The 14,592-nt window shown below is 47.9% G+C and overlaps 1 protein-coding gene across 6 annotated transcripts; it reads left to right on the top strand.

Annotated features, from left to right (window-relative positions):
• The first annotated feature begins 614 nt into the window (after positions 1-614).
• IGSF1 (immunoglobulin superfamily member 1) lies at positions 615-13,825 on the top strand. 6 transcript variants are annotated; one of them, XM_088833647.1, is made up of 19 exons: positions 615-684; positions 833-859; positions 1,273-1,554; positions 1,908-2,195; positions 4,113-4,397; positions 4,638-4,931; positions 5,394-5,672; positions 5,993-6,113; positions 7,946-8,016; positions 8,112-8,144; positions 8,527-8,817; positions 9,118-9,396; positions 10,008-10,295; positions 11,058-11,345; positions 11,605-11,892; positions 12,336-12,374; positions 12,495-12,773; positions 13,170-13,293; positions 13,460-13,825. In XM_088833647.1, the coding sequence occupies exons 1-19, from the start codon at positions 615-617 to the stop codon at positions 13,593-13,595; spliced, it is 3,762 nt and encodes a 1,253-aa protein (XP_088689773.1). In that variant the 3' UTR covers positions 13,596-13,825. The 6 variants fall into 6 exon arrangements, with proteins under 6 accessions (XP_088689773.1, XP_088689770.1, XP_088689772.1 ...); XM_088833644.1 differs by having other exon boundaries at positions 12,087-12,374; XM_088833646.1 differs by having other exon boundaries at positions 8,097-8,144.
• The last annotated feature ends 767 nt before the right edge of the window (positions 13,826-14,592 follow it).

Below are 14,592 nucleotides of genomic sequence, written 5' to 3'. Positions count from 1 at the left end.
GGGAGGGTGAGAAAGTGGGCGAGGGCTACCTCTGAAAGTTTAATTACTGGTTTTAGAACATAGGCCTTGGAGTTCAACATGGATCTGAATATTGGCTCTGATATTTAATATCTTTTGACTTCAGGCAAATTATATCTCCTGCATAAGCCTCAGTTTCCTAGCCAGCAAAATGGGGATGTAGGCCTCTTCCTTTGCTAGGTTGTTGGAGGACTCTGACAAAAAAATATATATGAGTAAAGAATCCGAAAAGTTGACTCTACACCTCCCATCTCCCTCATGTCTTAGGGCTTCTGCTGGCCTGGATTAGGCCACACTCTGGGCCTCTGAGACCCTAGGGACAAACAGACATTTCAATAAATCTGATATTGTAGATATACCAGCAAAGACCTTGAGTGGAAGAAGGGAGAAGGGGGAAGGGGGGAAAGGGGACAAAAAGAAGAAGTAGCTGATAACCCTGCATGCCTGTGGGGGAGTGGAAGGTAGGTGTTTGGGTGCAATTTAGTGATCCAAACTAAACTTTCAGGAGAAGGAACAATCCCCTGAGTAAAAATACTTCTGCTTTTAGATCTCACTGCCTTCTGAGGGGCAAAGCCCTTCAAGACTCTGGAGGCTCCATGACCCTCGACAGGCCAGGGGAAGGGGCCACCATGCTGCAGACATTCACTCTCTTACTCTTTTGTGCTGGTGAGTACAAGGAAGGCGTGGTGGGGCAAGTGACCCTGTCATAGGCACCCCTGTGAGTGGGCCCCTTGGGGAGAGAATGGAGGATACTGAGGTTTGAGGGTGATTGGGACAACGAGGGTCTCTCCTTTACCATAATCTCTCTTTTCAGGACTGAGTCTTGGTGTGACACCAATGGGTAAGTGAGTCCTGCCACATCAACTACCTTCCTTCCTGAAGGCTGCAAGACATTGACCTGCCTCCATGGCCCTGGAAATAACTGCCTTGAGATGCCAAAGGCAGTTTCCAGACTCAGCTTGTTAGGAATCAGGACTGCTCACTTCATGACTTGGTTTCGCACAAAATAGTAAAGACTTTGTCTCTTGCACTTTGTTCCCCAACTCACTTGAATTCCTTAAAACAATGTCCTATGGTCCCTATCCCACCCTCCCCGCCCCATAAAAGCACACACCTCTGTCCCCAAGGAAAGACAAAAGGAGGAACGGTTGGGGGGGTTGGGGCTAATTTAAAGGGGACATTGCAGGGGGCATGTTATGGGAGGGAGAAGGTTGGAACTGCTGACATCTTTGTTTTCTTTGGGAATGACAGCAGTGATGCCATCTCAACCGGAGCTATGGATAGAGTCCAACTACCCCCAGGCCCCTTGGGAGAACATCACACTCTGGTGCAAAAGCCCCTTTCAGATTTCAAGCAAGTTCTTATTGCTGAAGGATAAGACACAGATGACCTGGATCCGCCCTTACCGAAAGACCTTCCAAGTTTCATTCCCCATCGGTGCCCTTACTCAGGCAAATACAGGTCTTTACAGATGCTGCTACTGGAAGGAGACAGGCTGGTCAGAGCCCAGTAAAGTTTTAGAGTTGGAGGCACCAGGTAAGAAGACAGAGATAATCAAGAATAAACTCCAACTCCTGGGATTCAAACTTGCCTTCCCATAGCAGGGTTTGTTTAATTCATTCATTTGCCTCAAATGCTTGCACGTATAATACAGATATTCCACAGTTGGTAAATAAGTGTCTCATCTCTATAGGTAATGCAGAGTGAGGCTGCAGACTGGAATGGATCTAGAGGGCAAGCTCCTCAACCTAGGGGATACTCTAGGTGGGGAAAGAGGGGTGACAAATAAGGATCATACCAGGAAGACTCATTTAAGTAGAGCTCTCTGCTGCTCCCTGAGCTGCACTACTCTTGCTCTACCTGAATTCCAGTTCATTCTCTCCTTCCAGGCCAGCTGCCCAAGCCCATCTTCTGGATCCAGACTGAGACCTCCCCTCGTCCTGGATGTAATGTTAACATACTCTGCCGTGGCTGGCTGCAGGATTTGGTATTCATGCTGTTCAAAGAGGGATATGCGGAACCCGTGGATTACCAAGTCCCAACTGGGAGAGTGGCCATATTCTCCATTGCCGACATGACACCTGAGAGTGAAGGGGTTTACATCTGCCGCACTCATATCCAGCTGCTCCCTACCCTGTGGTCAGAGCCCAGCAACCCCCTGAAGCTGATTGTAGCAGGTGGGTGTGGCTATGGCTGCTGGGGTCTGATGATCATTGTCCCTGGGATCATGGTTGGATGAGCCAGGGTTTCTGATATGAGTTTCCTTGCCCAGTTCTCTGCAAGGCCCATGAGCTAGAGTCATTTGATATTTTACTGAGATGCAAATGAGAATCACACATGCTAGGAGGCAGCTGTCTGGGAGCCAATCACTTGGCTAGTGAGTGAGTCCAGCCAAATGTCCAGCAGCTTCAGCTCATCACAGCTTTGTTGTTCTCTATTTGTTGAAAATCATGTGTTCATTCATTCATTTGGCTAATGTTTATTGAGCACTTAATATGTGCCAGGCACTGCCACTGCAGTCATATAAACTGATTTTTTTTATTTAAATGTATTTTTATTCTATTTGTGATTTTTATTTTTAAGTGTGGAAAACAGAGTGAATTGCTTGTGCTGGCGATAAAAAGAAACAAAAAATGACAAGGAAAGTGATAGTTCATATTTCAGAAATGGTTTTATAAATGAATTTAGTCTTGTATATACAGATCCAGTAAGGCAGTATCAAGCTTTAAACACAGTAGAAGGTTCTTCCAAACGCCTAATGTTAGACACACACCCCACCCCCAACTCCTCCACCCCATACCCCAGATGCTTTTAGACAGAATTGGCCACGCTTGCTTTAGTTCCTTCATCAAGTTAAATAGGCTTGGGGTGGTGCTACAGAAAACATCCTGGACTTAGAAGTTGTAATCCTAGTTTCTAGTTCCACCTCTGACACCACCTCCCTGTGTGATATTGAGCGAGTTACTTCAACTCTGTGTTTCGGTTTCCCCCACTCTAAAATGGGATAACAGTGTCTACCTGATCCACTGTATGATGCCTCTCTGTGCCTCAGTTTTCTCATTTGCAAAATTGGTATAATCGTAATACCTACCTCACAGGGTTGTTGTGAGGATTTGCCTAATATAATATGTGTACAGTGCCTGGCATATAAGTTCTCAATAAATGGTAGATATTAATTTTATTAGTATAGCTTTTTATTGAGGATCAAAGAACAAAAGCCTGTCTGTTTGAACTGCGTGTTATGGGTGCTTGTTGTGCGAATGTCCTTCTGGTATAGATGCCGCTAACACACACGTCTGCAGTTGCCTGTTCGCAGGTGTCCCCCACTAGGCCCTGAGCACTTGGCGAACAGGGACTGTGTCTGTCTCCTTTACTTGTGTACCCCTAGACCTCCATGATGCCTGATGTATCCTAAATGCTTAATGGGCCTATGATAGAGCTGATCTTTCCAATAATGGGTGGGTGGGCCTACCTGGGATTGGGGTGGGTAAGGAGTGCTTTGGGAGTGAGGTTTACCTTCTGTTTTGTAGTTTAATCTCTTTGGAGAAACAATACATGAAAATGAGGGTGTGGCCCCATTAACAAATGTTTCTTTGGTTTGCAGACTTACTGGCCAATCCCGATTTACTGGCCAATCCCGACTTACTGGCCTCTTTCAGTCTCCTCTGGGAAGTAGGGTTTTCTGTGAACTGAATGTGTTCAAAAGCCATCCTTAATACTGTAACATTGATGCTTTATGAAGAAGGAATCAAAGTAATTTTCAGAAGTTTGGTTTCTTGGGTGATTGGAAGAACTACATTTGGCATTTCAGAGACCTAAAGATACAGGGAATTACAAATGTAGATACTCCACTGAGACATACCCTGATACATAGTTAGAGCTCAGTACAGTGATAGAGTCTGGTGAGAGGGAAGGTGTGGAAGTGAACTTCCCCTTGGTTACCTTCTAGAAGAGGCAGAGACTCAGGGAAGAGTGAGGGAGCAGAGGGTAAACTTCAGCTACCACTTGCTATCTAAAGAAAGTAGGAAAATAAAACCAAAATATGATGAGGAAGAATCACCCTACTTCTAACTCAGGGTCTCTTCGCTTTCTAGGACTCTATCCCAAACCAACTCTGACAGCCTACCCTGGGCCCATCATGGCACCGGGAGAAAGCCTTAATCTCAGGTGCCAAGGGCCAATCTATGGAATGACCTTTGCATTAATAAGGCTTGAAGACTTGGAGAAGTCCTTTTACCTCAAGAGGCCAATAAAAAATGAGGCATATTTCTTCTTCCGTGAATTGAAAATCCACGATGCTGGCCATTACCTCTGTTTTTACTATGATGGATCATACAGGGGTTCACTCTTCAGTGATATCCTGAAAATCTGGGTAACTGGTAAGAAAGGGGGTGCTATGGGACCTATGTTAGGGGGTAAGGGTGTTCGGCTCTCTTTGGGCCCACTGGAGAACTTCATCATGCAGCCAGGGTTAATGGTGGGGGAAGGAGCAGAATTTGTATAACTGGGCTTAGGGTGGGATTTGCCAAGGGTGAACTAGAGGAAAAGGAAAAGAACCTTAACTAGTGGGAGGGGTAAGTCAGACTTATTAGCCTTTGATATTTTGGGTCTCATCCTAGACACTTTCCCCAAGACCTGGCTACTTGCTCAGCCCAGTCCTGTGGTCCAAATGGGTCAGAATGTGAGTCTGTGGTGTCGAGGGCCAGTGGATGGAGTGGGGCTTGCACTCTATAAGAAAGGAGAAGACAAACCACTTCAACTCTTGGATACCACCAGTATCTATGATGACACGTCATTCTTCCTCAACAATGTGACCTCTAGTGATGCTGGCATCTATAGCTGCCACTATCTCCTCTCCTGGAAGACCTCCATCAGAATGACATCACACAACACCGTGGAGCTTGTGGTTGTAGGCAAGTACTAACAACTATTCTTTATTTTTATCTTCATTCTAGTGTTATTAGAAGGAGCTAGTGTTCCTGTACCCTTTTGGATTTATGAGCCAAAGAAAACCAGACTAGGAGGGTTGTTTTCTCCAAAACTTTAGGGAACTTCTCTCCCAGTATTGTTACTCTTAAACCTTACCTCTAGGCACAGACAAGCCCCGATGCGACTCCTAGAAAACTTACTTTCCTTAAGACCCAGGGAAACCTACAGATATTGTTAAGTTTCTGATTGAAGGTAGGAGCCTAGGAGTCTTTAGAGGATCAAGTAATGAGCCAAGGAATTCTGATGCACAGTCAAATTTTGAAGCCACTGATCTAGTAGAGTGGAAAAAAAGAGAAGACCAAATAAGGAGATGAGAAACATTTGTTGAGAGGAGGCAATGAGTTCAAAGTCACTTGTTCTAACTCTGGTCTCTGGATTGGTTGCAGATAAGCCCCCCAAACCCTCCCTGTCAGCCTGGCCCAGCACCGTATTCAAGCTAGGAAAGGCCATCACCCTTCAGTGCCGAGTACCTCGTCCAGTTCTTGAGTTTTGTCTGGAATGGGAAGAAAGAGCAACATCCCAAAAATTCTCGGTGGATGGAGACTTCATCATCAGTAATGTTGAAGGGAAAGGCACAGGGACCTACAGTTGCACCTATCGCATAGAGGCACACCCTAACATCTGGTCACATCGCAGTGAGCCTCTGAAACTTATGGGGCCAGCAGGTGAGAGGAAAACTCTTCATAGAGGTGCCCCCACCATGACTTTGGCTATGATACCCCTGGGATCCCAGAGCAATGCCCAGCAGGATATGGAAAGGGTAGTCAGGGGCTGGTTTGGGCATCTTTCTCCTGGGGTGGTCTCACAATCACTCAAAGGCAGTGAGCAGGATACTTTCAAGGGTCCCTTTCTTTGTGTAAAAGAAGGTCACTTTTGCTTCAGCTTCCCTTTACCTGCGGTAACCAGATTCCCCTTTCCCCCATGAATGTGTTCATCTGTCCCTGTCCCCATCAAGGTCCCTGTTTCTGGTCTTCTCTGGTCACAGGCTTTCTCACCTGGAATCACGTTCTGAATGAAACTATCAGGTTGTTTCTAATCATTCAGCTTGTTGCCTTGCTGTTTGTAGTGCTGTGGATAAGGTGGAAGTGTCGGAGACTCAGAATCAGGTAACTGTCTTATCCCAATCCCCTGCTCCTAAATCTAGCTGAGTTCAGGCTCCCCAGAGGTTCAGGAATGGGGTGTGCTGCAGTTGAGACAAGCCCCATGGGCACACCCTTTGTACCCTCCACCTTTAGGGATGAAGATACGAGGCTTTCTCATTCCAGCCATTTCTCTTTCATTTCATGGAGGGATCAGCACCCCTACCAGAGGGTAGAGAAATGAATATTTCTCCGGGGCTAGAAGAAGTCCTCAGAACCTCATTCACTGATCCCCACAAGGAGGGTGCCCAAATCTCCCTCCCAAGCCACCTTGCCTGTCACAGATGATCAATGTCTTCCACATCAACTTCATCTGAACTTTTTTTGTAAGAACCGACACTGTCTTGTCTCCAAGGATGTTATCCAACTCCCATCCCAACTATTCAGCCTTACCTCAGCTCTCAAGGGCTAGCAAGCCTTGTAGTCCATCCTCACTGCTATGCAAGCCAGTGTCTCTGCCACTCTGGCCTCCAACCACTGTGCAGAGCCTTCTGAGAATAGAGCCTTAGCCTGGGTGGGCAGCTGATGAGAAAACGGATTGGGTCAGGGAATCAGACTGCTTCCCCTGATCCATAAAGTGTCAAGTCAAACCGGTTCTCCTGCTGTTTACTTTTATTATTTTGTGTCTCCTGGGTCATCTCCTTCTCTCCCTTATCCCTATATTCTTGTGCTCAGGCTATTCTGCCCAAAAATGAGAAATGACAGCTCCTAGCTTGGTGGGGGCTTCTCCTCCTGAATGCCACTTTCCCCCACTCTCTGATCCTGGCTGTACCCCTCCCCCACCATGAGCAGAGGCCTTTGTGTGCCTGGGAGTATTCAATACACAACGGATGATGACTATGATTGTGTGTGTCTGTGTTCTCTGAGATCTGAGGGACAGAGTGCTTGGGTAATGGGAAGGGAGCCACCTAAATCTTCTGTAAAACCCTACCCCTTTTGAGCTCTCAAAACGTTTCAGTGGGGGTGGGTTCACAGAATCTGTTCCGAGTTCCACATACACTGTGGTGGCCTTCAAGCCAGGGGTTAGAAAAAAATGTAGCTTCAAGTGCCCCCCACCTCAGCCCAGGACCACTGCATCAAAGACTGAGTTCAGAAACCAGATATTGGAGAAGGCAATTTGAAAAGCATGTTGTCCTGACCGGGAAGGAAGGAAGGTCAATGTTTTCTAAGTCAAAACTGTCAGGTAGATTTTGGCCTAATATAAGCTAAATCTATAGGCTCTGAATCTATAGGACCTGAAGCAGCCGCACATTTCTAGTCATGATCTGGGTGGGGGTAGAGAGATCCCACTGCTGCTGCCTAGGCAACCCTTCCACAACAAAGGCAGGTGAGGCAGGTCGGTTGGAGGACCAATAGTGCCATAATAAACACTGCTTCCAAACTTAAACCTGATGACTGAGAAACACCCAAAATTTCTCCCTCCGGCCCCACACCTACCACCCAGAGCTTCCGATCACACTGAGCTCCAGGGGTTCTGAGAGCTGGAGTTACAAAGGTATTTTCACATCTGACATCTCAGTTCCAGCAACGGCCTAATCAGGGGGAGCTGACATTTGATATTGTCTGGGGAGGGGGGTGGGGCGGGGGCCCGTGGGTCATGAAAGAGCAAGAGGTTTGTAGGTGGTGAGGCCCTCAAAGAGAAAAGTCATCAATGTCAGAAAAGATGATATCCCATTATTCTGGCCATATCCAATCCCTATTGGGTGGTAAGTAAGCCAATGACATAAATTGCCGCCCCCTTCTCTCCGCCCTCCCCCTAATCCCAGCAACTCCTCTCATCTCTTTTCTGGTCTTGCTAGAGAAGCCTGGTTGCTGGGAACAGCTCAAGGGGTCACCATGCTCTTCATACTCACAGCTCTTCTCTGCTGTGGTGAGTACAAGGGGGTGGGGAAAGGGCCTGGGCAGAAGGCCGGGTGAAGTCCCATGGGGGAGGGGGCAAAGCCCTGGCAGCAATTTCTTTTGCAGGACTGTGCACTGGGGTATTGACAGAAGAGACTGGTGAGTTTTTCCTGCTCCAGACTGGGACATTCCTCCCTGGAGATCCGAAATAACTACAGAGTGTCAGTGTCAGTGGCCAGGGAGTGACTGGTGGGGAGGGAAGGGCAGCCAGGAAGGGGCACTTTGCTGAAGCTGCTGGCAAAATTCAGCCTCCAACTCCGATTTTCTGCCTGCAAAATTCCCCCCAAGCTTCTGCATTTTTCTGAGGCTCAGCTGAGACATCAGTGCCTTCTTTCCCCAGCACCTGCAGAAGGGAGGAAAGAGTTTGGATTGGGGTTGAAAGGGGAGGTGGGCAGTGTGATCTGGGGAGGGAGGTTTAAGGGCAAGGAAAGGGGGAGGGGCAGGGGAGGGAGGATGGCTTCATTAACTCTGCTATTTCTAGAAATAATCATGCCAACCCCTAAGCCTGAGCTGTGGGCAGAGACCAACTTCCCTCTGGCCCCGTGGAAGAACTTAACCCTCTGGTGCAGAAGCCCTTCTGGTTCGACTAAGGAGTTTGTGTTGCTGAAGGATGGCACCGGGTGGATCGCAACTCGCCCGGCCTCAGAGCAGGTCCGGGCTGCCTTCCCCCTTGGAGCCCTGACCCAGACTCACACCGGGAGTTACCACTGCCATTCATGGGAGGAGATGGCTGTGTCTGAGCCCAGTGAGGCACTTGAGCTGGTGGGGACAGGTAAGAAAAGGCCGAGGGTCCTCTCGGCATGATCCCTGGTGCCCCTGGGACTCCAGCACTGCTCCAAGGCGTGGGGAAATGCTCAGAGATCCAGAGCCCAAGGGACTTCTGCTGCCTGTAGGAGAGGAGGGGCACTGAGATGGGGGAAGGGGGTGGGAAAGAGAGTTGAGAGGAGACTGACAGGAAGAGCCAAAGGCCCGGCCAGGATGGATCTCTGTTTTGCTGACCGAGTGACTCTGCGTGTCCCATCTGGGCACCTCCTAACTTCGGACTCCTTGTCCTCCCTGTTTTGTTTTCCAGATATCCTCCCCAAGCCTGTCATTTCTGCTTCCCCCCCAGTTCGGGGCCAGGAACTGCAAATCCGCTGCAAAGGATGGCTGGCAGGCATGGGATTTGCTCTGTACAAGGAGGGAATGCAGGAACCCGTCCAGCAACTTGGTGCCGTTGGGAGAGAAGGCTTCTTTACAATCCGGAGAATGGAAGATAAAGACGAAGGCAATTACAGCTGCCGAACTCACACTGAAAAGCGCCCCTTCAAGTGGTCCGAGCCTAGTGAGCCCCTGGAGCTTGTCATAAAAGGTAGAGCTGAAAGGGGCATGTGAGGGAGGAGGGGGGAAGCAGAGCTCCAGGTCAGACGCTCCTTTCCCCACAGCGAACTTTGCTGTTGGTCCTAGGAGCCTGTGTCCAATCTTAGAGCCAGGCAGGCGTGGCGCTGGGAGTGCCAGGGCCTCTGGCTGCACGATATTAATAGCCATAATCGTTATTAATAGCTGGGGTTTGTGGAGGGTGATTTAATTTTTCTAATTATTTTCATATCAATTATCTCATTTAGCTATAGAGCAAATACTCAAAGGAGGTGGATCAGATACCATTTCCCCTTCTTGTCCTAATGGGCAAACTGAGGCTCAGGGAATCAGCAGAGCCCCAGTGACTATCCACTCTTTTAGCTAGCTTCCATTGCTCAGTCTGCTGACAGTGAGGATTAGGCTTGAAGAGGTGAGGGGTGGGGTAAGGGGGTCCCTGTGAAAAGTCTATCTGCAAAGTAGTTTTGCCTGGATTTTTAAAAGCACCTTCTTCTGAATGAAATACTACAGGAAACCAAGCTGCTTTCTGGAGCCAATATTTGCTATATTATCTAGCTTGCTTTCTATTGATTTGGTTTTGGTTATGTTTGGATTTTTGCCTTCTAGAAATGTACCCCAAGCCCTTCTTTGAGACATGGACTGGTCCTGTGGTCACTCCTGGTTCCCGGGTGACTTTCAATTGCTCCACCCCGCACCAGCACATGAGCTTTATTCTCTACAAAGATGGGAGTGAAGTAGCGTCCAGTGACAGGTCTTGGGCAAGTCCGGGGGCCAGTGCAGCCCACTTTCTGATCGTTTCAGTGGGCATTGGCGACGGAGGGAATTACAGCTGCCGCTATTACGACTTTGCCATCTGGTCGGAGCCCAGTGACCCCGTGGAACTCGTGGTGACAGGTCAGGACTGGGGAAATGCAGGCAAAGGTGGTGCTGTCCCTGGGACGATGGGCAGAAGGGACGCCAGTGGGAGAGGAAGAGGTGCCCCTTCTAAAAGTCACCAAGAATGTGTTCAGGACAGTGCCTGCATGTGGTAAACAGTCCGTGTAAGGCAAATGCTTATATTATCACTAATATGGGAAGATGAGAAGAAGGAGGACAATAATCCACTTCTGGGGAAAGAAATGAGGCAGATAGGGATGTTTCACATGTTGCCCTATTTCTGAAGTCTTTTTGTAACTTGGCCTTGAGCTTTAGGCCCAAGGTCCACTTTTTTCTTTAGCTGGGCTACCAGATATTGGTGGGCTGGATGGCCCTCAGAGAAAGGGCAAAGACCCTGAAGTGTCAACTGCATTTTATGCAGCCATTACAAATGATAATTTTCAAAGGCTGTTTAACATCATAGGAAAATGTTTACAATATAAAGTGAAAAATATTAAACTATACAACTGTGTATACAGTAAGCCCAATTATACAAATATTTATAGCTACAATGACATAGGCATGTACAAAAATAAATGGGAAGTAATACAGAAACATGTACAAAAAATGGCCATCTTTGAGTGGTAGAATTATACTGTCTTCTTTATTTTTTTTCTGTATTTTCTAGTTTTCTACAATAAGCATATATTATTTCTTATAATAACACACACACACAAAAAAAAACCAACGCTCAGAATGTGTGAGGCAGGATTCTCTCATGTGTGTTCTCTTTAATTTCAGAATTCTACCCCAAACCCACTCTCCTGGCACAGCCAGGTCCCGTGGTTCTTCCTGGGAAGAATGTGACCCTGCGTTGCCAAGGGGCTTTCCAGGGCATGAGGTTTGCCCTCCTGCAGGAGGGAATCCCGGGTCCCTTACAGTTCCGGAGTGCCTTGGGGAACTCGGCTGACTTCCTCCTCCATACTGTTGGAGCAGAGGACTCTGGGAACTACAGCTGTGTCTACTATGAGACTACTATGTCAAACAGGGGATCATATCTCAGCAAGCCTCTTATGATCTGGGTGACTGGTAAGGACAGACAAGACATGGGACTGGGACAGAAGCAACTGGAGTAGGGGTTCAGTTCAGTTCAGTTCAGTCGCTCAGTCGTGTCTGACTCTTTGCAACCCCATGAACTGCAGCATATAGGGGTAAGGGAGGGTAATCCCTCTTGGAAGGCTAGGCTAGGACATGGAGGGGAATGGTTGTATCTGGAAGGAGAAAGATAAAGGGTTAATTCAGTGATAAGTTTCATACTAACCACTTTCCATCTTTGGTCTCTTCCTAGACACATTCCCCAAGCCACGGTTGTTTGCTGAGCCCAGTTCTGTGGTTCCCGTGGGGCAGAATGTTACTCTCTGGTGCCAAGGACCAGTACATGGAGTAGGGTACATTCTGCACAAAGAAATAGAAGCCACTTCAGTGCAGCTCTGGGGATCCACCAGTAATGATGGGGCCTTCCCCATCACCAACATATCTGGTGCTAGCATAGGTCGTTACAGCTGCTGCTACCACCCTGACTGGACCAGCCTTATCAAGATACAGCCTAGCAACACCCTGGAACTCATAGTCACAGGTAAGGGGAAGATGCTCTGGAGTGGGCAGGGGAGTATAGAAAAGATGGAATTGGGCTGGCAGATGGTTCATGGGAAATGATTTTCCAAGAGCTCAAGGAGAGACATGCAGTAACTCTCCTCTTTATTGAGACTTCAGGGGTGAGGCCCTGGTAAGTGGCCACCTCGCTATCAACCAAGAGTTCATTTCTTCTAGGTTTGCTCCCCAAACCCAGCCTATTAGCCCAACCTGGTCCCATGGTGGCCCCTGGAGAAAATATGACTCTTCAATGTCAGGGGGAACTGGCAGACTCAACATTTGTCCTGTTGAAGAAGGGTATTCAAGAGCCTTTAAAACAACAGAGGCCAAGCGGGTACAGGGCTGACTTCTGGATGCCATCAGTGAGCAGTGAAGATTCTGGGATGTACAGCTGTGTGTATTATTTGGATTCTGCTCCCCTTGCAGCTTCTAATCACAGTGACTCCCTGGAGATCTGGGTGACTGGTAAGGTCTTGGAAATTTCAGTAAGACTCTAGCTTTTGCAGTTTTTTTAGTAGTTATCCCTAAGGGGGTAAAGGGCTGGGTTCGAGGCCATTTCTAACTCTGTATCCTGGTTGGTTGCAGACAAGCCACCTAAACCCTCCTTATCAGCCTTGCCCAGCACTGTGTTCAAGCTCGGAAAGGACATCACCCTTCAGTGCAGAGGACCCCTGCCAGGTGTGGAATTTGTCCTGGAACATGATGGAGAAGAAGCACCTCAACAATTCTCAGAGGATGGAGACTTTGTCATCAATAATGTAGAAGGAAAGGGCATTGGAAACTATAGCTGCAGCTACCGTCTGCAGGCCTACCCTAATATCTGGTCAGAGCCTAGTGATACTCTGGAGCTGGTGGGGGCAGCAGGTGAGATGATTATCCCTCCATGATCCTGGCCTGACACACCTGGGACCCCGGAGACAGTCTCCATGGAGGCAGGCCACACATGGAAGGGGAGGGGTTTGGAGTCAGAGACCTCAAGTGTGGTCATTTTTCTTTTTCTCCTAGGGATGGTAAGGAGGTGGAACCTCAGATTCACTCAAAGATGGTGACAGGGATATTTTCAATGCATCTTCCACCCCACAAGGGAGGGCTGCTTCTGCCTCAGCAGAAGCACTGCCTCTGACCACCCCATCTGTTGTCCGAACATGTGGTTCCCAAGTGAACCCCAGAGGAGGCCAGATGAAGGGGCAGCAAGAGAGCAAGGGGAACACATGTGCACTAAATTCTATGGCATTGGCTTCTGCTCTTTTATCATCACAGGGCCTGCTGCTCAGGAGTGCACTGTGGGAAACATTGTCCGAAGTACCCTGATCGTGGTGGTGGTTGTAGCTTTGGGGGTGGTGCTAGCCATAGAGTGGAAGAAGTGGCCTCGACTCCAAACCAGGTAATTGCCTCATGTCATCCTCCTGCTGTGAATCCAGGGCTTCTGTAAAAACAATGATCCAAATGCTCCTCTAGCATCTGAGCCTCATAACGCAGCCTGTTTTCAAGTTGATGGCTCTGTATCCTCCCTTAGTCCTGTTTTTTTTTTTTTTTCTTTCTCTACACAGGGGCTCAGAGACAGATGGAAGAGACCAGACCATAGCCCTGGAAGAGTGTAACCAAGAAGGAGACCTGGGCACCAACACCAACTCTCCCTCATCAGTCTCTCAGAGCACTTCAGTAGAGCAGCCAGTCCCGATATAATCATCTCCTACTTTACAAGAGCTTTCCTCTCCTCTTTTTTTATCCTCCAAGACCTGAAAATCTGACTGGTTTCCCCAGGAGTCCACACCACCTACTGTTCCTTGGCCACTAATCATCTGAGATGGGTCAAGGGGATTTTAGGAACTGAGAGCTCTACCAGGGTGAGAGGTTTCCTGAAGAGAGATTTCCCACCCCTGTAATTTCTCACTGTACTGATTTACTGGAGCATGAAAATCTATCAAAAATGTATTCTTCTGAATAAAGAAAGTATTCCCTATTTAACTGCAAAAACTATGGCAGCTGTTTTCCATTGGTTTGTTATTTAAGATTTAGCAAAAAATGGTGTATTGGAGCTGACCCCCATGACACAGTAAGAGAGTGGGGGGCTGCTAGCACAGAGAAATGAGTTCAAGGATAGGGTCGGGGAGGAGGGAAAGCTCCAACATGTCCAATTTGGTTTCAGACATGGTTACTGAACTAATGTCCTGTAATCCCTTCATTCTCCATTTCATTACTGAATGAATGAATGGCAATATTCTCTCCAAGTTGAGCCTGAGGAGGGCAAACACTTCAGTTACATACTTTCACTGTGGAACTTCTAGGTCTGTAGTACACTTGCTTTCAAACATTAGGATTAATCCACTGCAGAACTTGGAAATTGGGAAACGTGCTTTGTGGCCCTTTCCTACCAATCACAGGTATACATTAACTCACTCTCAAACGTAAATGATTGATAAAAATGGAACACTTTGCCCCTCCCTAAAGAAAGCCCTGTGTTTTTCTGGTGGGGGGATCTCAGGGAGTGAGTAAGCAGCTGCGGTGGTTGGTTTCAAGCAGGGGACCTCCCAGTGTCCTGTCCCAGTGTTCCTTCCCAGGACTCCAAATTGAGGCTAGTTCACACTCTGAGCCCCTGATTTTTCTCCTTGCATCAGCATGCAACTTGCCACACTGGTGAGAACCTAGTACACATTAGGAGGTTTGGATTGGGGAAAGGGGC

Source organism: Moschus berezovskii, chromosome X, assembly GCF_049115385.1.
Source record: "Moschus berezovskii isolate FMDL1 chromosome X, NW_MosBer_1.0, whole genome shotgun sequence".
In the NCBI taxonomy this organism is placed as follows: Eukaryota; Metazoa; Chordata; class Mammalia; order Artiodactyla; family Moschidae; genus Moschus; species Moschus berezovskii.
This window is presented reverse-complemented; position numbering and strand designations above follow the sequence as displayed.